The following is a 23931-nucleotide window of genomic DNA, read 5'->3' as shown; positions in this document are numbered from 1 at the left end:
TCTGGGGGCTTACACAAACACACACAAACAGGCCGAAACACATCATAAACACATATACAAACAGGGGGAGGCTGGAAATGAAAGTGGGGCCGGGGGAGGGGGGTGCAATAAACACCCAGACAATGTTGAGTTACTCACTATAAACCGTCAGTGAAAGATTGTGGTGGAGGAGGGGGCAGCGAAATACAAACTTAAATCCGCAGTGACGTCAGTGAGTATACACTAAAAACAGAGAAAAGCAAGTCACACGAGCATTTCATGAACCTTTGCAGTCTGAATAAAATGCATTTAAACACAAACGCGTCAAAGAGCCGCGCTGGCCCGGGCTCCTGGAAGGAGTGAGACACAGAAATGATTAAATTCAACAACCGACAAGCAAATCTCGTACCCCCCCCCCCCCCCCAATGTCCGGTGCTTTACCACAAAACCCCCCAAACCATGTCCACGCAGGGATGTAACGGGCCCAGGTCTGGGGAGGGGACACGCTCCTTGATGGATCCCCAAATGCCCCTAAGGTCGAATCCCGGCGCAGCCACAGCTGCAATGTCTCCCCGTCTTCTCTTGCGCCCACAAACACAGGTTGGACAGTTTATTGCAAGGTCTGAGGGGGGTTGAGACTTTTAGCAACAACCAAAAACCTGAACAGTCTTCGAAAGGCGGGGAGAAGCCTCCCCGTCTGCAGGCCAAGGACCCCCAAAGAGTGTCCCTTCCCCCCAGGCTTCCAGCTCACGGGGTCCGGGCTCGAGGGGGTGGTCGATGCATTGGGGCACACTTGTGCTTCCCGGGCACCCTGATGGGGCACCTTGGCTAGCGGGCCTGTTGATTCCGCTGGACATGGCATCTTCGGGTGATTTAAGGACCTGTTGAGAGGGGGTACAGTGCCCCCCACACGGCTCGTGGAGTCTCGAGCGCCGTAGAAACTTCTGGAAGGTGCATTTCCTTGTCCTACGTGCACGTGGTATTTTTGGAGGGATCCATCTTACCCCCTTACCTGGACGCCCCAGGGTCTATTTTTTTTATGTTTTAGGAGTCGAATCGGGGGTCTCGAGCTCCACAACTGTGCGCAAAAGCGGGGCGCCTTGAGAGCATTGGAGGAGGCATCACTGAGGTTCCCATACGTCGCGTCCGAAGAGTTGGTTACGTTGCGCACACAGGTGGTTGGTTGAACCTCAGAGGGCATACGTGCTTGTTTCATCTGTGTGTGTGCTTGTGGTTGTGGGGGGTGTCGGCAGTCATTCACACATTCATCAGTGAAAGGCGCCCTTTTACTCTCGCGCAGTGGGTGACGTTTGGTTCCACTTGGCGGGTGAGATGACTCTGTCCTGCTTCTAAGCGCTGCCTCCCTACGTTGCGGGGTGACTGCATGGGGGTGAGGCAGGGAGGTAGAAGTGATGCTTGGAGGTGCACTGCAGGGTCCGAGTCTTTGGGAGGTTCTTTGTGGGGCTGAGAGCGGTGAAATGCGTCCAGATGCTGTTGCAGACACCTTGAGATGGGTTCCTGGCCCTCCCTCTGTAGCACCCTTTTGGCGTGGTAATTCACTGCTCTTCATCACTGAGGCGTGTCTAGACATCTCTGAGCAGCCTGTGGCGATCTCTAGTGTCACTCTTTGGGGGTGAGTCTCACGCATTTCAAAGTGCCCCTCCACTCCATGTTTCCTTATTCAGACCCACTGACTTCACGAAATACCGAACTTGGCATACATTTTTCTGTTAAAATAACTAATTTAGTCCACAACCCTGAGCTCTCCTGCATCTGGACCCTCGGATCTCTGGCCCTTGATGGTGGGGCCCAGCCTGTGATTAGAATATTTTGACTCTCCTCTGCCCGCCCAGTCCGCGCCCCCCCTTGAGTAGTCTGTGATACTGCTGGTACTGCTGGTAGGGGGGCTGTGGCAGCTGCTGCTGGGGTGGGGCCTGGTCCTTTGAAAGCGGGCAGTACTTGATGGTGTGGGCGCTGTCGCCATTGGCACTGCAGAGCGGGCAGGTGTAGGCCCGCAGGATGGGGCAGAGCACACGTGCACCGTCTGGGGTCTTGAGCACGTGGGACCCGTACACCTCCTCTGGGGCGCCATTGTTGCGACAGAAGACGCAGATCTTGGGCTCCGGCTTGAGCCGTCCTCCCGCCAGGCCGCCTGCTTTTCTAAGCAGCGTCTTCCGCTCCACGTACAGCTCCAGGCCGCCGCCCGTTGGGCCAAAGCCCGGTGGGGAATAGCTGCAGTGCTGCGGCTGCTCAGTGGTGAGGAAGGGGCGGTGGCAGTGGGTGCCCACAGCGAAGCAGCGGTCAGCAGGAGGGGCATCCGGGTGGCAGCTGCAGTCCTCCCCGCCGCGACCTGGTACCAGACCGCAGGTGCACGGAGCTGAAGCTGGGTCCTCCAGGCCTAGGGTGGCCTTCAGCGACTCAGTGATGGCGTTGGGGCTGTGCGGAGGCAGCGGGCTGGATGGGCCGCTGCTGGCCACCGGGCTTTTACTGCCGACCAGAGTGGATAGTCCCAGGTAGTCGTTCCAGAAGTTGAAGGTGTAGTCGTAGGAGCTCCCAGAGTCCAAAAAACTGTGGTTGAGGAAATCCATGATGTTTTCCACAGCCCCTGGAAGGAGAAAGAATGTGGGAAGTCAGTCTGTCACTACGGGTGCCTGCTTCACCCAACTACAGTCCTTTTGGTAGGACCCTACTGCACTTCCACAGTCCTCCTCCCAGACTCCCCCGTGCCTCAACAGTTCATCTTCTAGGCCTCACTGAACATGTGAAGTCCCTCTTCTAGCTCTACTCCTCCTCACTGCACTTGCAAAGTCCCTTCTCGAGGTCTACTCCTCCTCACTGCACTTGTAAAGTCCCTTCTCTAAGCCTACTCCTCCTCACTGCACTTGCGAAGTCCCTTCTCTAGGTCTACTCCTCCTCACTGCACCTGTGAAGTCCCTCTTCTAGCTCTACTCCTCCTCACTGCACTTGCAAAGTCCTTTCGCTAAGTCTACTCCTCCTCACTGCACTTGCGAAGTCCCTTCTCTAGGTCTACTCCTCCTCACTGCACTTGCAAAGTCCCTTTTCTAGTTCTACTTCTCCTCACTGCACTTGCAAAGTCCCTTCTCTAGGTCTACTCCTCCTCACTGCACCTGTGAAGTCCCTCTTCTAGTTCTACTCCTCCTCACTGCACTTGCAAAGTCCCTTCTCTAGTTCTACTTCTCCTCACTGCACTTGCAAAGTCCCTTTCTCTAGGTCTACTCCTCCTCACTGCACTTGTAAAGCCCCATCTCTAGTTCTGCTTCTCCTCACTGCACTTGTAAAGCCCCTTCTCTAGTTCTACTCCTCCTCACTGCACTTGTAAAGTCTCTTCTCTAGGTCTACTCCTCCTCACTGCACTTGCAAAGTCCCTTCTCTAGGTCTACTCCTCCTCACTGCACTTGTAAAGTCCCTTCTCTAGGTCTACTTCTCTTCACTGCACTTGCAAAGTCCCTTCTCTAGGTCTACTCCTCCTCACTGCACTTGCAAAGTCCCTTTTATAGTTCTACTTCTCCTCACTGCACTTGCAAAGTCCCTTCTCTAGGTCTACTCCACGTCACTGCACTTGCAAAGTCCCTTTTCTAGTTCTACTTCTCCTCCCTGCACTTGTAAAGCCCCTTCTCTAGTTCTACTTCTCCTCACTGCACTTGTAAAGTCCCTTCTCTAGGTCTACTCCTCCTCACTGCACTTGTAAAGTCCCTTCTCTAGGTCTACTACTCCTCACTGCAATTGCGAAGTCCCTTCTCTACGTCTACTCCTCCTCACTGCACTTGCAAAGTCCCTTTTCTAGTTCTACTTCTCCTCACTGCACTTGCAAAGTCCCTTCTCTAGGTCTACTCCTCCTTACTGCACCTGTGAAGTCCCTCTTCTAGTTCTACTTCTCCTCACTGCACTTGCAAAGTCCCTTCTCTAGTTCTACTTCTCCTCACTGCACTTGCAAAGTCCCTTCTCTAAGTCTACTCCTCCTCACTGCACTTGTAAAGCCCCTTCTCTAATTCTACTTCTCCTCACTGCACTTGCAAAGTCCCTTCTCTAGTTCTACTTCTCCTCACTGCACTTGCAAAGTCTCTTCTCTGAGTCTTCACCTCCTCACTGCACTTGTAAAGCCCCTTCTCTAGTTCCACTTCTCCTCAATGCACTTGCAAAGTCCCTTCTCTAGTTCTACTCCTCCTCACTGCACTTGCAAAGTCCCTTTTCTAGTTCTACTTCTCCTCACTGCAATTGCAAAGTCCCTTCTCTAGGTCCACTCCTCCTCACTGCACTTGTAAAGCCCCTTCTCTAGTTCTACTTCTCCTCAATGCACTTGCAAAGTCCCTTCTCTAGTTCTCCTCCTCCTCACTGCACTTGCAAAGTACCTTCTCTAGTTCTCCTTCTCCTCACTGCACTTGCAAAGTCCCTTCTCTAGTTCTCCTTCTCCTCACTGCACTTGCAAAGTCTCTTCTCTAGGTCTACTCCTCCACACTGCACGTTAAAAGTCCCTTCTCTAGTTCTCCTCCTCCTCACTGCACTTGCAAAGTCCCTTCTCTAGTTCTCCTCCTCCTCACTGCACTTGCAAAGTACATTTTCTAGTTCTACTCCTCCTCACTGCACCTGTGATGTCCCTCCTCTAGGTCTACTCCTCCTCACTGCACCTGTGACATCCCTCTTCTAGTTCTACTCCTCCTCACTGCACTTGCAAAGTCCCTTCCCTAGTTCTCCTCCTCCTCACTGCTCCTGTGAAGTCCCTTCTCTAGTTCTACTCCTGCTCGCTGAACCTGTGACGTCCCTTCTCTAGTTCTTCTCCTCCTCACTGCACCTGTGACATCCCTCTTCTAGTTCTACTCCTCCTCACTGCACCTGTGAAGTCCCTTCTCTAGTTCTACTCCTCTTCACTGCACGTTAAAAGTCCCTTCTCTAGTTCTCCTCCTCCTCACTGCACTTGCAAAGTCCCTTCTCTAGTTCTCCTCCTCCTCACTGCACTTGCAAAGTCTCTTCTCTAGGTCTACTCCTCCACACTGCACGTTAAAAGTCCCTTCTCTAGTTCTCCTCCTCCTCACTGCACTTGCAAAGTACCTTCTCTAGTTCTCCTCCTCCTCACTGCACTTGCAAAGTCCCTTTTCTAGTTCTACTCCTTCTCACTGCACCTGTGATGTCCCTCCTCTAGGTCTACTCCTCCTCACTGCACCTGTGACATCCCTCTTCTAGTTCTACTCCTCCTCACTGCACTTGCAAAGTCCCTTCCCTAGTTCTCCTCCTCCTCACTGCACCTGTGAAGTCCCTTCTCTAGTTCTTCTCCTCCTCACTGCACCTGTGACATCCCTCTTCTAGTTCTACTCCTCCTCACTGCACCTGTGAAGTCCCTTCTCTAGTTCTACTCCTCTTCACTGCACTTGTAAAGCCCCTTCTCTAGTTCTACTTCTCCTCACTGCACTTGCAAAGTCCCTTCTCTAGTTCTCCTTCTCCTCACTGCACTTGCAAAGTCTCTTCTCTAGGTCTACTCCTCCACACTGCACGTTAAAAGTCCCTTCTCTAGTTCTCCTCCTCCTCACTGCACTTGCAAAGTCCCTTCTCTAGTTCTTCTCCTCACTGCACTTGCAAAGTCCCTTCTCCAGTTCTACTCCTCCTCACTGCACTTGTAAAGTCCCTTATATAAGTCAACTCCTCCTCACTGAACCTGTGTATTCCATCTAGTTCTACTCCTACCCACTGCACCTGTGACGTCCCTACTCTAGGTCTACTCCTCCTCACTGCACATGTGAAGTCCCTTCTCTAGTTCTACTCCTCACTGCACCTGTGAAGTCCCCCTTCTAGTTCTACTCCTCCTCGCTGAACCTGTGACGTCCCTAGTCTAGTTCTACCCCTCCTCACTGCACCTGTGATGTCCCTCCTCTAGTTCTACTCCTCCTCCTCACTGCACCCGAGACGTCCCTTCTCTAGTTCTACTCCTCCTCACTGCACTTGCAAAGTCCCTTCTCTAGTTCTACTCCTCCTCACTGCACTTGCAAAGTCCCTTCTCTAGTTCTACTCCTCTTCACTGCACTTGTGAAGCCCCTCTTCTAGTTTTACTCCTCACTGCACCTATGAAGTCCCTCTTCTAGTTCTACTCCTCCTCACTACACCTGTGACGTCCCTCCTCTAGTTCTAGCCCTCCTCACTGTACCTGTGACTTCCCTCTAGTTCTACTCCTACTCACTGCATCTGTGACGTCCCTCTTCTAGTTCTACTCCTCCTCACTGCACTTGCAAAGTCCCTTCTCTACTTCTACTCCTCCTCACTGCACTTGTGAAGTCCCTTCTCTAGTTCTGCTCCTCACTGCACTTGTGAAGTCCCTTCTCTAGTTCTGCTCCTCACTGCACCTGTGAAGTCCCCCTTCTTGTTCTACTCCCCCTCACTGCACCTGTGAAGTCCCCCTTCTAGTTCTACTCCCCCTCACTGCACCTGTGAAGTCCCTCTTCTAGTTCTACTCCTCCTCACTGCACTTGTAAAGTCCCTCTTCTAGTTCTACTCCTCGTATCTGCACTTGTAAAGTCCCTTCTCTAGGTCTACTCCTCCTCACTGCACCTGTGAAGTCCCTTCTCTAGTTCTACTCCTTACTTCACCTGTGACGTCCCTCTTCTAGTTCTACTCCTCCTCACTGCACCTGTGACATCCCTCCTCTAGTTCTACTCCTCACTGTATCTGTGAAGTTCCTCTTCTAGTTCTACTCCTCCTCACTGCACTTGCAAAGTCCCTTCTCTAGTTCTAGTCCTCCTCACTGCACTTGTGAAGTCCCTTCTCTAGTTCTACTCCTCCTCACTGCCTCTCCATAGTCCCTCCTCTAGCTCTACTACTGTTCAATCAGTCTCCATGTCCCTCCTCAAATTCTAATTACCCTCACTGGGCCTTCTCATTCCTCTCCCTTGCGTGATATTCTGGCCTCTGGTGTCTGCTAGCCCCCCACACATCTGCTAGTCCACCACACCTCTGCTAGCCCCACACACCTCTGCTGGCCTCCACACACAACTCTGTTAGCCCCACACACTTGTGCTGGCCCTGCACACCTCTGCTAGCCCAGCACACCTCTGCTGGTCCACCACAACTCTGCTAGCCCCACACATCTCTGCTGGCCTCTATTGGCCCCACATGCATCTGTTGGCCTCCACACACCTCTGTTAGCCCCACACGCCACTGCTTGTTCCCACACACTTCTGCTAGTCCCGCACACTTCTGCTGGTCCACCACAACTCTGCTAGCCCCACACTCCTCTGCTGGTCCACCACAACTCTGCTAGCCCCACACACCTCTGCTAGTCCCACACACCTCTACTTGCCCCACATACATCTGCTGGCCCCCCACACATCTGCTAGTCCACCACACCTCTGCTAGCCCCACACACCTCTGCTGGCCTCCACACACAACTCTGCTAGCCCCACACACTTGTGCTGCCCCTGCACACCTCTGCTAGCCCAGCACACCTCTGCTGGTCCACCACAACTCTGCTAGCCCCACACATCTCTGCTGGCCTCTATTGGCCCCACATGCATCTGTTGGCCTCCACACACCTCTGTTAGCCCCACACGCCACTGCTTGCCCCCACACACTTCTGCTAGTCCCGCACACTTCTGCTGGTCCACCACAACTCTGCTAGCCCCACACTCCTCTGCTGTTCCACCACAACTCTGCTAGCCCCACACACCTCTGCTAGTCCCACACACCTCTACTTGCCCCACATACATCTGCTGGCCTCCACATTCCTCTGTCAGCCACACACACCTCTGCTTGCCACACACACAGCTCTGCTGGCCTCCACACCTCTGCTAGCCCCACACACGACTGCTAGCCCCACACACTTCTGCTGGTCCCACACACCTCTGCTGGTCCACCACAACTTTGCTAGCCCCACACACTTCTACTAGCCCCACACACCTCTGCTGGCCCCACACACATCTGCTGGCCTCCGCACACCTCTGTTAGCCCCACACACCTCTGCTGGCCACGCACACCACTCTGCTAGCCCCCACTCCTCTGCTAGCCCCCACACCTATACTAGCCCCACACACCTCTGCTAGCCCACACACCTCTGGTAGCCCCACACACCTGTGCTGTCCTCTACACCTCTGCTAGCCTCACGCACAACTTCTAGCCGCACACAGTTCTGCTAGCCCCACACACATCTGCTGCCTGCCACACCTATGCTAGCTCCACACACCTCTGCTAGCCCCACACACATCTGCTGCCTCCCACACCTATGCTAGCCCCACACACCTCTGCTAGTCCCACACACCTCTGCTGGTCCACCATAACTCTGCTAGACTCGCACAACTCCGCTAGTCCCTAACACCACTGGTGGCCCCAAACACATCTACTGGGCTCCACACACCTCTGATAGCCCCACACACGTCTGCTGGCCTCCACACCTCTACTAGCCCCACACACCTCTGCTAGCCCCACACATCTCTTAGTCCCACACAGCTCTGCTAGCCCCCACTCATCTGCTGGCCCCACACACCTCTGCTAGCCCACACACCTCTGTTAGCCCCACACACCTCTGCTAGCCTCCACACACCTCTGCTAGCCTCCACACACCTCTGCTGGCACCACACAAAACGTTGCTAGCCCCCCCCCCCCACACCTCTGCTAGCCCCACACACCTCTGTTGGCCTCCACACTACTGCTCCAGTCTGCACCTTCTTTCCTTCCAGGTGTGTGATGCTCTCCACGCCGCAAATCTCTTACCTCAATATTTTGCAGATGTTTTCTGACCTCCCCAGAGTGATGCCCTCCACACGCCTCCTCCAGGCTGGATTCCTTCAGCTCCGCTCTCCTCCCAGGTGTGCCCAGCCCTCCGCACAGTGGTGCCCACCCTACACACTCCTCTGCAGGTTGGAGTCCTTCACTTCCACTGTCGTTACAGGTGTGTGCTGCCCCCCTCAGAGTGATGCTCACCACACACCTCCTCCAGGCGGGGCTCCTTCAGCTCCGCTCTCCTCCCAGGTTTATGCTGCCCTCCACACAATGATGCCCACTACAGACCTGCTGGCTGAGCTCCTTCAGTTCCACTCTCGTTACAGGTGTGTGATGCCCTCCACACAGAGATGCCCACCACACACCTCCTCCAGGCTGGGCTCCTTCAGTTCCACTCTCCTCCCAGGTGTGTGATGCCCTCCACACAGTGATGCCCCCCACACACCTCCTCCAGGCTGGGCTCCTTCAGTTCCACTCTCCTCCCAGGTGTGTGATGCCCTCCACAGGGATGTGCTGCGCAGCCCTCTCCTTCCCTCCACAGTCCAGGCTGGCTCCTCTCGGTGCCCCAGTGTGTGACTCAGCCCTCCTCGGCTGCCTCTACAGACCCTCTCTGTGCCAGGGAGGAGGTGTCGACTGATCTGCTTTCAGAGAAGGGGGTGTGGCTGCGCTCACTCACAGAGGGTCCGTCTCTGCCAGCATCCCTGTGGGTGGGTGGAAACCCCGGCGCGGACCTCTGGACCCGGAGCCGCGTTCATGCCCATGGTGTGTGATCAGGGCCAGGCCGGTGCGTGTTCAGTGCCTGACGCTTTAAGGTGTCAGCTCTCTCCAGGAGGAAAATTGACCGATCTCACCATCTTCCTTTCAGGTTTTGTCTGCTTTTGTTCTGCAAGAACACAGCTCTCTCGTGTCAGTGAGTTTATTGTGTGCAGAGGTTTCAGAGAAGTGGGCAGTGCCATGAAGTGGGGGCAGGTGGTAGAGATTGCTTAAAAACGCACACAGGCACAAAAAGCGCACACACACACTCAAAAACTACACACACAAAACCACACACACGTATACACACACACCCACACACACACACACAAAACCACACACAAACCACACACACAAAAAAAAACACACACACAGGCACAAAACGCACACTCGCACTCAAAAACTACACACACACACACACACACACACAAAACCAAACACAAACCACACACACGTATACACCCACCCACACACAGACACAAAAAAACACACACACAGGCACAAAAAGCACACTCACACACACACAGATCACACACATATGCACACCCACCCACACAGACACAAAAACACACACATTCAAAAACTAAACACACATAAAAACCACACACACACACACACAACATAGTATATCTATAATTATGAGGACCAGCCATTGACTGTAACGAAATGTGCACGCGCTCTGATAGTAGGGAAGGTTGAAAAGCGGACAGAGGCAAATATAACTGCGCTTTTAGTTGTTTGATGAACTCGCTCGAAACTACCTAAACACACTATGGTGACCGTCTTCCTAACGCACCGCGCCTCACAAGGATCGTGTTTGTCTGTAACTGACAGTGTTTACCCATGCTATGAGGACCACAGTCATGAATCCACACACACACACAAATATACACACACACGGATCCACACACACCCACACACATACACAAACACTCACACACACAGACACACACATACATATACACACACACACCACACACACCCAGACACGCACGCACACACACATACAGCATGACATACCTATAATTATAATGACCGGCCATTGGCCTTAATGAAGAGTGTATTTACTATTCTAACTCCGCGCGCGCTCTGATAGTCGGGAAGGTTATAAAGTGGACCGAGGCCAATATAACTGCACTTTAAGTTGTTTGATGCAATCGCTCGAAACTACATCTAAAAGTTACTAAAAACGCAGCAAGACGTGTTGCTGCGCGGTCTTTTACAAAGGTTGACTGGTCACTTTTTATTATTGCTAAATTTTAGTGTTAAGTTGGTGCGAACGAGGTGCAACCTATGCCAGACATGTTAAGGAGTGTAAAATGACAAAATAGTGAAATAACACTGTCACCAAATGCACCGCATTACACACATATTTTGCCTTTTATTGATGCACAATTTAGCCAACCCCACAGCATAATCTGACTCATATATTACCTGGCAGCAGTCGCGAGTAGGTAGTTGTAGTTAGGACCCATATTCTATTGAAAAAGCGTTTTTTCACTTACTTATATCTTTGGCGCGGTTAATGAACCTTCACAAAATTTCCTCCCAAAAATTTGACGCTTACTTCAGCTTCTGTCTGGGAAGTTTCAGAGTGATCCGTCCAGCAGGGGCAGAGAAAAAGGGGTGTCCAAAAATGTTTTTTCCCTGTGCTTTTTTCAGTAGGGATTTTGAACATGATTACAGCCAGAATTACAACAAATTTGACAGAAAAGTAGCTCTTGGCCCAGAAGGAACCCTTTTTCTTATTTGGTGTAATTCCGTTCTGTAGTTTGGGAGATATTAAAGAAAAAACAAATTTGTATGTATAGGGACGCGAAGGCTCCGCGAACCCTTCCGATCTTGTGCTGAGATCTGATTGGCAGCCAACATTTCAACAAGGACGTGTCGGCAGCCATGTTGGCACACGGCTTCAGCTGAGTCCCTGAAAACCAAAAATAAAAAGGGGCACAGTAGGGTCACCCTGACCCCTTAGCTCAGGGAAAAGCATTTTTTAAAAATTATTTTTGCTAAAAATCATGGCGGATCCCCGTATCTGGAGAAAAATTATGAAAAAAAACAAGTACTGGATCCCACATTTGTTTTGAATAGAGCCCTGGGGGGGCCATGTACCGGGGGCATTTTTTTAAAAAAAGGTGGGAGGCGCAGGCCCCCTCCTAAGGCTCTTTGAGTACCACTATCTCTCCAGGGCAGGCCCGTGAAAATGCAAGAAGTGGGGTCCGCGCAGCCCCCCTTTTAGAGCCATATATGGCCCTGGGGACCACCACCCTCCAGGGCCAGCTCCTGCTTTGTGCCGATGAGACCACCGCAGGACATAACTGTTTGCTGTGACTTAGCGGGAGCTTTGACAGCTCCCGCTAAGGCAGATCAAACACTCTGGTTCCAGTGGGCGGGAGATGTCAAAGTGTTCCTACCTACTGGAAGTGGAGGTTTCGTCTATTTCCCTGCCTGCAGAGATGCGGGCAGGGAAAGAGATGAAACTATTGCTCTTGCACACAGGGAGCTGCATGTTTATCAACTCCCTGTGTGTGAGAACTATGACGGCTTCCGCAGGAGGCGGGGAGCCAGCAGGAACTGTGGGGGCCTTGAGGCTCCCCGGCGTTCCCAATCCTGCACAATGGATGCCAAAGGGCACCCAAGAGGCATCGCTGGGCTGCGGGGGATGGGTTCCCCCGGGCCGAGATCGGCCCAGGGAGGGGGACCACGCAGCCTCCCTTTTGGAGCCGTATATGAACCTATGGACCACCACCCCCCAGGGCCAGCACCTGCTATGTCCCGATGAGGTCACCCGCGGGACATAGCTGTTTGCTCTGACTTGGCGGGAGCTTTGACAGCTCCAGTTAAGTCAGAGCAAACACTTTGGTCCCAGCGGGCGGGGGATGTCAAAGTGTTCCTGCCCACTGGAAGTGGAGGTTTTGTCTTTTTCCCTGCCTGCAGGGATGCAGGCAGGGAAAGAGATGAAACTATTACTCTTGCACACAGGGAGCTGCATGTTTATCAGCTCCCTGTGTGTGAGAACAATGCAAGCTCCCACAGGAGGTGGGTAGCCAGATGGGACCGCAGGGACCTTGAGGCTCCCCAGCAGTCCCAATCTTGCACAATGGATGCCAAAGGGCACCCAAGAGGCATGGCTGGGCTGCGGGGGATGGGTTCCCCGGAGCCGAGATCAGCCTAGGGAGGGGGACAACACAGCTTCCCTTCTCCATTACATGAAGGGCCCTGGGGGATGGGTCTCCGGAGGTGAAATCGGCCAGGGGAGGGTGGGGAGAGGCATGCAGCCTCCCTCCCCCAATATCTTCTTAATATATTTTAAGGCTGGGCCCGGGGGTCCTTAGGGCCGAAATCAGCCCAGGACGGGGGGGCTGTGCAGCCCTCCCTCCCCCAATAAAACAATTTGGTGGGACCCCTCCTCCATTTATTGAAGGCCAGGCCCCAGGGCATGGGGTCACTGGGGCCGAGATCGGCCCGGGGACAGAGACTGCGCAGCCTCCCTCCTCCATTACATGAAGGGTGGGCCTCCGGAGATGGGGTCTCCGGGATCTAAATTGGCCAGGGAAGAGGGGGCACGCAGTCCCTTCCCCCAATAAAACATATTATTTTTTATTGCTGGGCCCCAGGGGATCGGGTTCATGGGGCTGAAATCGGCCTGGAGAGTAGGGTCACGCTGCCCCCCTTCCTTACAGAAATCTGAAAACCTTTGTGGAGGTGAATGCATCTTTGATCTATTGGAACGCAATCTGTATGTGATTGTGACAAGTGGGTTCTTTCTTGCCCTCTCCTGGTGAGAGCACAGTCCGTGGTTCTCCCTTTAAATTGCTACAAGTATGCAAATGTGAAAATCACCTGGAAGTTCTGCACACTTGGCCCCACACCGACCACCTTAGTAGTATGCAAAGGTCTTTCCACATTTTGCCACGATGATGGACAGTTTCCCAAAGGGCCCCCCCCCCCAGTGCATTTACAGCCGATTTTGGTGGTGCGTTCTTGATGCCGAGGAGTATGAGTACATCTCCACACAACATGGAAGCACTTACCTCATGTACATAAGAGGAAGGACCCTGGTTTGTTGGAGATTTACATCGTTGTAGTCTCATTGGCCTCTGTATCTGAGGATTCATATTATCACAGACTTCTAACGAAAGACTCACAAGGAACAATCATGTTGCCAAAATGCAAACAAGGTCACTGATGACATTTCCGTAGGCCACATTACTCAGCTGTGGTGTTGAATACATACTTGACATTTACCCAAGGAGGCAGAAAGAACTTCACTTGGGTAGATATTTTGTGCAGAGCTGTGGACTCTTGTTGGATAAAAGGGAAGGTGAGAATCCTCTGTGGCTGAGTCACTCACACAGCCACTGACACACCCACACAGACACTAACACACCCACTCACAGGCACACTCAGACACTCGTGCCCCCATTCACAGAGGAGACTCATGTCCTCACTTGCAAACATACTCAGACATTTATGCATCCACTCACAGACCCACTTAGACGTTCATGCACCCACTAACAGATCCACTCATTCATGCGCCCATTCACAGACCCTCTCTGACATTTATGCACCCAGTCACAGAGCCACTCAGAGACTTATGCACTCACTCATAAACCCACTCAGAAACTCATGCACTCACAGACACACTCAGAGACTCATGTACCCACTCACAGACCTACTCAGAGACTCACACCCACGCACAGACCAACACACCAAATCACAGACCCACTCAGAGACTCACTCACCCACTCACTCACTCACATACCCGTTCAGAGACTCATGCACTCACTCACAGACCCACTCAGAAACTCATGCACCCACACACAGACCCCTAAGACATTCACGCACCCACTCATAGACACAATCAGAGACTCACGCACTCACTCACAGACCCACGTAGACACTCATGTACCTGCTCACAGACCCACTCACATTCACGCACTACTCACAGACCCAGTCATACTCTCACACACCCACTCACACACCCATACAGACACTCACACACCCATTCACTAAGACACTCTCACACCCACCCTCACACCCAGAGACTCCCTCTCACACCTACTCTCACACCCAGACAGACACTCTCACACCCACATAGACCCTCTCACACACACTCTCACACCTAGAGATATCGTCTCACACCTATTGTCACGCCCAGAGAGACAGGCCCTTTGGTCAACCCCTGCCACACACAGCGCAAGGTTTGGTGGTTTTAGGAGGTTGGCCGCAGACTGGCCGAAGGCCGTGTGCGGTGGTGGTTGGATTAATGTATAGTAACTAAAATTATTTTACATTAAAAAACAATAGAAATTCAATGAAAAAAAAACAAATATTACAGGGTCATTATAGTTAGGTTCTGAATTTACTCGTACAAAACCACAGAAATTCAGCAGTTGTAGTAAGAGATATTCCCTAAGGTAACTATAACTCACGCCTTGCAATCTAGTTAGGACCATGTTTCCCCGCATTTTTATTCTGATCACCCCGGGGAGGTGACGACCCCCAAGATTAATAGAAGCCCTAGGAGGAGAGCCCTGTGCTCCCCCCTCCTTTATTTAATCCCCCAGTGCCCCCGGACCTGGCCCACCCAGCGGCTAATTAAAAGAAAAGGGTGGGAAACTGCCCTCTTTTAAAAAAAAAACGTTGTAAAAGTCCACGGATCTGGATCAGTGGCTTTTCCAACTTTAAAAAAAAATGCTTTTTAACCCTGGCGTTGTGCCTCTGGGACCCCAGCACTAGTGTTAAGGGGTCAGAGTGGCTCTACCCTGGCCCCTTTCCTTTTTTTCCCTTTTTTTCTGGGACGTGGCTGAAGTCGAGTCCCAAGATGACTATCAACACTTCCTATGTTAAGTGTTTACAGCCAATCAAATATCAGAACAGGGACAGTTGGATCTGTGGAAGATCCACGTCCAAGACCAGGTTTCTGCCAAATTTGGTGTCATTCCATTCAACGCTACGGGCTGTAGTCATGTTCAAAAATTTAAAAAATCCCATTGACGTAAAATGGGGAAAAATGTTTTGGGACCCCCCCTTTTTCTTGGCCCCCCACTTGACGGATCACCCCAAAACATTCAACACAGCAGCTGCACCGACCAAAGTATGCGTTTTGAAAATTTTGTGAAGATTTGTCAAGTGGCGCGAAGGCTATTGGCAAAAAAAACACCCTTTCTATGAAAAAATGGTCCTAACTATTACCTACTGGTGGTCTCCAGTAGGTAGTTATAGTTGGGACTTAGTTTCCATAGGAAAAGCGTTTTTTGACTTGCTTATATCTTTGGTGCCGTTTGACAGATATTCACAAAATTTTCCAAAAAAAGTGTGCTTCTGATTTTAGTTGTGCATGGGAAGTTTGGGGGCGATCTGTCAAGCTGGGGCAAAGAAAAAGGGGGAGGGATCAAGAAAGTGCATTTTCCATGTCAATTCCCATAGCAATTTTAGACATGACTACATCCCAAACCGCTCGACGAAATTACACCAAATTTGCCATAAAGGTAGCCCTTGGTCCAGAAAGTGCCCATTTTATTATTTGGTGTACATCCGTTCAGTAGTTTTTGAGATATGTAAAGAAAATCAAATTTGTGTATCTAGGGTGGCAACAAATTTGCAAATTCTCCTGATCTCATGCAGAGATCTGATTGGCTGCCAACAGCTGTACCAGGAAGTGTTGGCAGCCATTTTGGGACTCAGCTGAGTTCTAAACAAAAGATTAAAAATAAAAATAAAGAAAACGGGTTAGGGTAGGAATACTCTTACTCTTCTAGCCTTGATGCTGGGACCCCCATGGGGCCCTGCCAAAGGAAAAAAGTATTTTAAAAGGCAAATTTGTGGCAAAAATATTTTTTTTAAAACAGCGTGGGCTCCTGCGCTTGTTTTAAAGGAAAGCCCCCAGGTCCCAGGGACACACCCAGCTATGTGAGAGAAAAGGAGGGGGGCACACTGGACTCCCTCCTAGGGCTGTTAAGAGCCCTGGGTATGGGGGACGTGGCCAAGATGGCGACCGCATCAGACGCTCCTTACAGAGCTCCAAGCTGGGCCCAGAAAATATCCTGAATTTGATGGCAGAAAGTTCCCATGAGTGAACTGTGGGGACCTAATCCATCTACCCCGACTCCGACGGGGCTCAGATGGCTGCAACGGGGCTGCACATGGGGCTACGGGGCCTCCCTCGCTCTACACTGCAGAGGCCACGTGGACAGCGGTAATGACACTGCGACTCGCTACTGAGCTGAAGATCGGCGGCACCCGGGGGGGGGGGGGGCGGTGAGAGACCACCACTGACCCCACAGATAAAGCCCTGCCTGACGTGGATCAGCGGGAGCTCCAGAGGTGTCCTGTGAACCACGGGCGCGCTAGAAAGGGAGACGCAATGCAACAGGCCTACCCACCGACTGCTCCAGGCCGGAACATCGTGGGAGCTACGAGCGGCACCACCTGATGTAAGTGCACAGCGCCTCTGGCAGAGGTAATAAGTTTGCTAGTACTTCCTAAAAAGGGCGTGCCTGGAACCGCTGTTGTGACTGCTACGAGTTGCCACTATGAGTGTTGGATTTAGCCTGAAAGATACCTGGGGCCCTTGCTTGGCGTTATGGAGAAGGTCCAATGAAAGCTACTAGCACACGTGGGAATGTGCTGGGTCTGCCAGTCGAGCTGAACGCAGCCGCGGGGTCACCTACTGCGATATGTAGACTTTGGTCGTGGGAAGTGGTTGCACTTCCATGGAAAACCCCATAGGAAATGAGACATGAGAGGAACTGAGGTAACACGTACAGGATACATGGTTACACCTTCGTAACTACTTAATGGCCACCCTGTATCACAATTTGGTCTCTGCTGAATTGTGCCTGATATGTGTGAGTGGCTTACTGCCCCTTGGGCTCCGAAGCCACTCAGCTTCTCCTGGTAAAACTTTGCGGCAGAGCTATTCAGTCACCACAACTAAGGCAGAGTGAAGAGTCATGTTACCGATGAACTAGCAGTACCAGCACATAATCGCTAGCACATCTCCCCCCGCAAGGACATGTAAACCTATTGAGAGCGGATCATCAGAAGCTAGCTGATAGGGTTACCCAAGCCAAATCAGTCACACAAACTACATCGCCGACTCTCAAGTCCATGCAAACACAAATAACGAACATGTAGGAAGAGATATCTGCTTTACATTGCAGAGCAGATGTAGAGGGACGATCGCGACGCAACAACATTCGCTTTATTGGCTTCCCTGAACGCTCAGAGCTTCCCTGTGCCGAACTGTTCTTAGAGGAGTGGCTCCTGAACACCGTACTAAAGGATAAAACACCTCCTTTGTTCTCCGTACAACAGGCCCATCGCATACCAGGATGCCCTCCCAAAGCGGGAGCCCCACCACGGCCTCTCATAGCCCACCTACTGAACCTTCCTGACCGCATCCTTCAACTGTTCTGTACCAAGGGCCTGTGGCACTTTGACAACACCATGATCTCTGCATACCTGGACTACACCATGGAGGTGCCACGCACGCGTGGTTCCTACATGTAAGTTAAACTACGGTTACGCAAACTACAGATCAAGTATGCCCTCCTCTTCCCAGCGAAGCTTAAGGTTATAGACAATGAAAAAACACATGTTTTTCAGACACCGGAGGACGCGTGGACCTGGCTGCACACCAAAGGCCTAGCTGCGACACTAGGGGAGGAGGAAGAAACAGACACATATGTGACACCTAAACCACAACAACATCGCAAGAAACCAGCACGAGCCCGACCTGATTGTGATCAAGCAGCTGCGGAGCAAGCTTGAGCAGTCGAAGCAATGACACAATATCAAACCAACTCATTCACCGCTCTTCGCTCAGACCATATGAGAGCATCGGGATCTGAGACTGGCGAATCAGAGATTTCCTCGATCTGTAGCAATAAAGACCCTCACATCACTCCTGGATCACTAGACAATATTATTTGATTCTGTGAGGTCAATATGTTCCACTCTGCTGTCCATCAGGTGTCATTTTCAGGATACCTCTCAACTACAGGCAGAGCTATTATGCTGACACTGATTCATGTATCGACCTTTTTCACACTAAGACACATGCTAATCACGCCCCCACGCGGTGCATATTTGGACACGTTGTTCACCATGTTACCATGGTAAATGTTATTTTGCATATGATTATGTGCATTGGACGTTTTACCACGTGGTTTCGGCCCTGGGGGATTGTTAGTAAGTTTGGGTGTTCTTCGAGTTACGTGCTTGTTTTACCGTGTTTTGTACTGTATTGTTGTGTACAGAACGGCTACTGTGCACGTGGGACAATACTACCTTGGATGATTATGAGTGATAGTTACTGCCGGAGATGGGGGAGTATGAGTGTCAGGACACAACCGGTAGAACAGAAGGTATTTTCTTTCACTCACTGCATTGGATATGTTATCTAACACGCCTTCACCAACACACGCACCTCAATATAGAATCTTGACCTGGAATGGCCTCCTTCACCAAGCGCTATAGGGTACACTCATATCTCAAGTGCCGCCAAGCTCATATTGCAATGCTTACACGGCCGTGTACGGTCTCGGTGGCGGGGACAAACATATGGTACTATTATATCCGTCTTCGCCCGGGGAGTTCTCATATGGGTAGCTCCTGGAGTCCCCTTTGCCCTAACTACTCAAAAAATAGATTCAGAAGTGATTCTGGAGGGTCGGCTAGATGGTACTCCCATCAATTTATTGGCCATAGATGCCCCTAATGTGACTCAAATACAATTCTTAGACTCTCTAACACCGGACCCGCTAACTCTGGCAATATGGGGTGCAGATTTTAATTGCACCTTGGATTTGCATTTAGACTCTTCCCTACCCCCCATTACCTTCTGCTGCAAGCAACCACATCACTCACCACTTCAAGAGCTGGAGCGCTCATTTGGGGCTTTAGTGATATATGGTGCCTGATTCACCCACAAGATTGCGAGTACTCGTTTTACTCCCCGTTCATGACCTGCATACTCGGATTGACATCCTTTTTAGCCCCACTCACACCTGGGCCTCTTCTAGATCGGTCGGAATACCTAGCACGAACACACTTAGACCATAATCCACTGATGGCAGTACTGTCCTAGGGATTACTGCGACCCACCATACCCAATTGGCACCTCCAATCGGAGGCTCTATCAGATCGTCCATTTCATAAGACACTATTGCAGGCTATCCAACAATTCTTTGAAATGAATGCTGGGTCAGCCTCATCTCGAGCGATGGAGTGGGAGACTCATAAGGTGGTGACTCGAGGACATTGTATGGCAACTACCTGGGGGTCCGACAGCAATTGCTACGTGATCTCTCTGAGGTGGGACGAGATCTACATCAGACAGAAGTACACGCTGCGGGGCACGCTGTGCCTCCTTCACAGCTCCGACAGTACCATACCCGTCGTGGCGAGGCCTTGAGCTATCATGACTTCCGCACACAGATGGCTATACAGCATGCCCAAGGAGACAGCTCAGGCAGGTTACTTGCCTGGCTTCTCTGAGGGGAACACCGCAGTACACCAGCTATGTCGGCTGTTGGGACTATGGCTGCATCACAATTAGCTATTAATGATGCCTTTCGTGATTATTATCAACAGCTCTACGAGAAGCCGGCCACCTCGAACATGAGCTCTGTGCAGGATTTTCTGAGAGGGGTATCCCTTCCTAGTCTCACTACCACCCAACGCAATGCTATGGAGGAGCCCATTCAGATGGAGGAGATCAAAGAAGCCATATCGCAAATTGCTCGTAATAAAACACCGGGTGCAGATGGCGTACCCATTGAATATTATGCTACTTACTCTACTGCTATCACACCACGTTTATTGGAGGTTTTTGAACAAGGCCACTTACCGCAATCCTTACGCGAGGCACTGATAGTGGTGCTACCTAAACCGGGGCGTGATCCACTAGACCTTTGAACATATCGTCCCCTGTCCTGGCTAAACTTGGATTGCAAGATATTTGGGAAGGTACTAGCTAACCGATTACTCCCTACAATGCAAACATTAATTCACCATGACCAATCAGGCTTCATCCCGGGACGCACTACTTTTCCCAATATACAGCGCCTTTTGCATATCATCCATAATACCCCACCTAGGTATCCCCAACAAGTGGCAGTTTCCTTAGACATAGAAAAAGCCTTTGATACTCTGCGATGGGATTTTCTCCTTGCGTGTCTTGAAAGCATGGGATTCGGACCTTGTCTTCTTAGATGGGTTGGCACGTTGTACAGGGAACCACTGGCAAGGGTGAAAACAGGTCAGATGATATCTATTTGCTTTGGCATACAAAGGGGGACGCGTCAAGGTTGTGCATTTTCGCTGCTCCTCTTTGCCTTGGCTTGCTATATACGTGAACGGGCTGAGATTTGGGGTATACAGGACTCGCGGCTGTTCCACGTTGTGTATCTCTATGCTGATGATGCTCTTGTCTACCTTAGGGACGTGCGTACTGCATTCCCAGAGCTTGAACAACTACTGGCAACCTTTGGGGAGATTTCGGGTCTCTGGGTTAACTGGTCTAAGTCTTGTGTGTTCCCACTGGCCCCATACCCCCCTGCTAATAGAATGACCGTGCCTGACTCCGCTTGCATTGCCATTACAATACCTTCAAGTACTTAGGCGTTAATGTTTATCATGCAACGCATGACCTTCCTGAAGGTAACCTATACAAGGCGGTTGCGAATATATGTACTTGCGTCACTTTCTGAAGATCTCTTCTGCTATCGTCGATTGGCCGTGTGGCGATATCCAAGATGTTAATCCTACCTAGGCTGCTGTACTTATTCTCAGCATTACCTATAGCGATACCGCGTACCTTCTTCAAGACACTTGATGACTCGCGTCTAGATTTGATTTGAGGGGATAGACGCCGCAGAGTAGCCCTGCCTAAACTCCAAAGTCCATTGACGGGCTCTATTACGCAGAGGCACAGTTACAATGGCCGATAACCTGGTTATTCTCACCACTGCACCCAGAAGCACGCATTATACAAGCTCGTCTAGGGACTGTTGCAATATATACTTGGCTTACAGACAACAATGGCTCTCGCAACACTATGACCCAACTAATGAAGGTACATGCTGGCACTGCTTCATACATTTTAGGGGCCCCCATATTACTTATTCACCGGAGATTCCCGTTTGGGAGCTGCCTGGGATAACACGGAAAACACAAGCTCATGATCGCATCCAATGGACTGAAAAAGTGGTTACCCGGCTGGGAATTTTTTTTTCTGAAGGCACACTTAGGTCATTTCAGGACATTATCACAGGACATGACATTGCACCTGGACAATTTCTTACCTTTTATGTTATATTACAGGTCATGCGCGGCCTATGGGGCGCAGTAGATACACAACCTCACACATCTCACGCATTACATTACATCTTGTCGACCAGGGGCACTCAGCGCGTTATTACCACCCTGCATTGCCGCAACCATTAACCGAAGTGGAATGGAGTAAGGCGTTGCAGTCGGTAAAAGAGAGATCATGAAATGCCAGGTTCAGATTCACACAATTCAATTACATACACCACGCATATCTGGACTCCCGCCGCATCCACCACATGTACCCATACACATAGCCCGGGTTGCCCACGTTGTAATTTGCCCTTAGCAGGTTTTTACCATATGGAGTGGGAATGCCCGGTGTTACAAACCACCTGGCACAAGGTTACCGCGATGCTAGTGGACCTGATCAACCATATCCTACCCGTAACACCTAACTCTTGCCTACTGGGCATTCGCCCCAAAAAAGAGGGGATAAATACCTTCACAGGTTAATTGATTTAGCCTTTGTATTATTTAAACGTAGGATTGCTATGTCATGAAAATCTTCGGCTCCCCCGGTTATATCTCAATGGTTAAAGGACCTGTTAACTTGGGCCAAAGCAGAAGCCCACCATCTCCGTTGGCTTCATGGCTGTGGTACTATCCACACGGGGGTAGAGTGTTGGGATCCCCTGGTACTTAACGTGGAGGCCAAAAACGATTTACACCCGCCCTGAGATGTGAGTTCTACATTGATATGTCTATTACTGTGCCCCATGTGCATACACATTAAGATGCCTACAATAAATGCCTGCATCACATACCCCTGTCCTTAGGCACTCAGCAGTACACTGTAAACAACACTCACTTCATCCTACCACACCCTATATAAGCCCCTGGAAGCATTGTTCTGTTTTTCGTTTTAAAGTTTTGTTGATACATATAACAAATGTTTGTAAGCATCTGTACAAGGACGCTTTCTGAGGAGCCTCTGGCTAAACAATCTCCAATTATATGCACATTGATACCATCTGTAAGAATGACAATGTGATAAACGGAATTAAATATTGTACTGTCTTTCATAAATATTGAAAACTAATAAACAAACGTGAAAAAAGAGCCCTGGGGACAACCACCTCCCCAGGCCTTACTATTAATTTTGTAGAGCCCCCCCCGTGGATCACCCTCCATGGAGTCAAATGAGGCCCGGGGACCACCACCTCCCCAGGGCTTTATTTATTAAATGGAGGAGGGCTGCACAGACCCCCCCTTCTGTGGCTGTTTAAAGCCCTGGGGACCACCATCTGCCCCCCCCCTCGCCCTGGACCATTTAAATTTTTGGAAGAGAGAGGGGGGCCAAGCGTCTCTCCTCAAGCGGCACATATGGCCCCAGGGACCACCACCTCCACAGGATAGACCCATGCAATCAAAGGAGGAGAGCCGCATGGCCGTCCTCCTGAAGCCATTAATGGCCCTGGGAACCACCACCCCCCAGGGTCAGCTCTTGCTATCTCCCAAGGTGAACACCCTTGGAAGATAGCTGTTTGCTTTTGCTTGGTGGGAGGTGTGCTAGCGCCCGCCAAGCAAAAGGAAACACGAACTTCGCTCCCAGCAAGCGAGAGCGTGAAAACTGCCTCCGCTTGCTGAGAGCAGGGTTTTCATCTGTTTCCCTGCCCGCTGGTCGTCGGGCCCCATGGATGGGGTCACCGTGTGTGGCCAGGCCAAAATCAGACCAACTTAATTTTAGAAGTTTGGCCCTGGGGAGATGGTGGATCCGTGGTCTGATGGGTGTTCTACCAACCCTCACTAGTGTTTAATTTTGTCTTGGGGAGGTGGTGGTCCCCAGGGCATATTTAAGCCCTAGGAGGGTGTTCCACTCGGCCCCCTCCTATATTCAGTAAAGCCTCAGGGACATGGTGGTATCCGTGGTTCATTTGAGCCCAGTGGGGTCCGCTCCACCCCCTCCAAAGTTAATAATAAGCCCCGGGAAGATGGTGGTCCCTGGGGCCCTTAATAGCCTTAGCAGGGGGGCCCGTTTACCCCCTCCTTTTATGGTACATAGTTTGGTATGCCCCTATGCCCCTGGGACCTGACCTGGCTTGCTATTAAAAAAGCGCAGGAGCCCTCAGTTGTTTTTTTAAAATAATTTTTATCATGAACGTGCTGTAAATTTGCTGCAAAAAAAACCCAAAAAGCTTC

At 51.0% G+C, this 23931-nt stretch overlaps 1 protein-coding gene across 1 annotated transcript; it reads right to left on the bottom strand.

Moving 5' to 3' along the window:
• Nucleotides 1-1025: 1025 nt before the first annotated feature.
• Nucleotides 1026-9311, bottom strand: LOC138252822 (nanos homolog 1-like). Its single transcript, XM_069205773.1, has 2 exons — nucleotides 8689-9311; nucleotides 1026-2584 (listed from the first exon to the last, which is right to left on the bottom strand). The coding sequence occupies exon 2, from the start codon at nucleotides 2565-2567 to the stop codon at nucleotides 1800-1802; it is 768 nt and encodes a 255-aa protein (XP_069061874.1). The 5' UTR covers nucleotides 2568-2584; nucleotides 8689-9311; the 3' UTR covers nucleotides 1026-1799.
• Nucleotides 9312-23931: the final 14620 nt, after the last annotated feature.

The sequence above is a fragment of the Pleurodeles waltl genome, chromosome 1_1 (assembly GCF_031143425.1).
Source record: "Pleurodeles waltl isolate 20211129_DDA chromosome 1_1, aPleWal1.hap1.20221129, whole genome shotgun sequence".
NCBI classification, from domain to species: Eukaryota; Metazoa; Chordata; class Amphibia; order Caudata; family Salamandridae; genus Pleurodeles; species Pleurodeles waltl.
The sequence above is the reverse complement of the archived record's forward strand: the minus strand, read 5'-3'. Positions and strand labels throughout refer to the sequence as shown.

What these genes read in the sequence shown, in the direction of transcription:
- LOC138252822 (XM_069205773.1), bottom strand. Translation starts at nt 2,567, where the DNA reads ATGGATTTCCTCAACCACAGTTTTTTGGACTCTGGGAGCTCCTACGAC.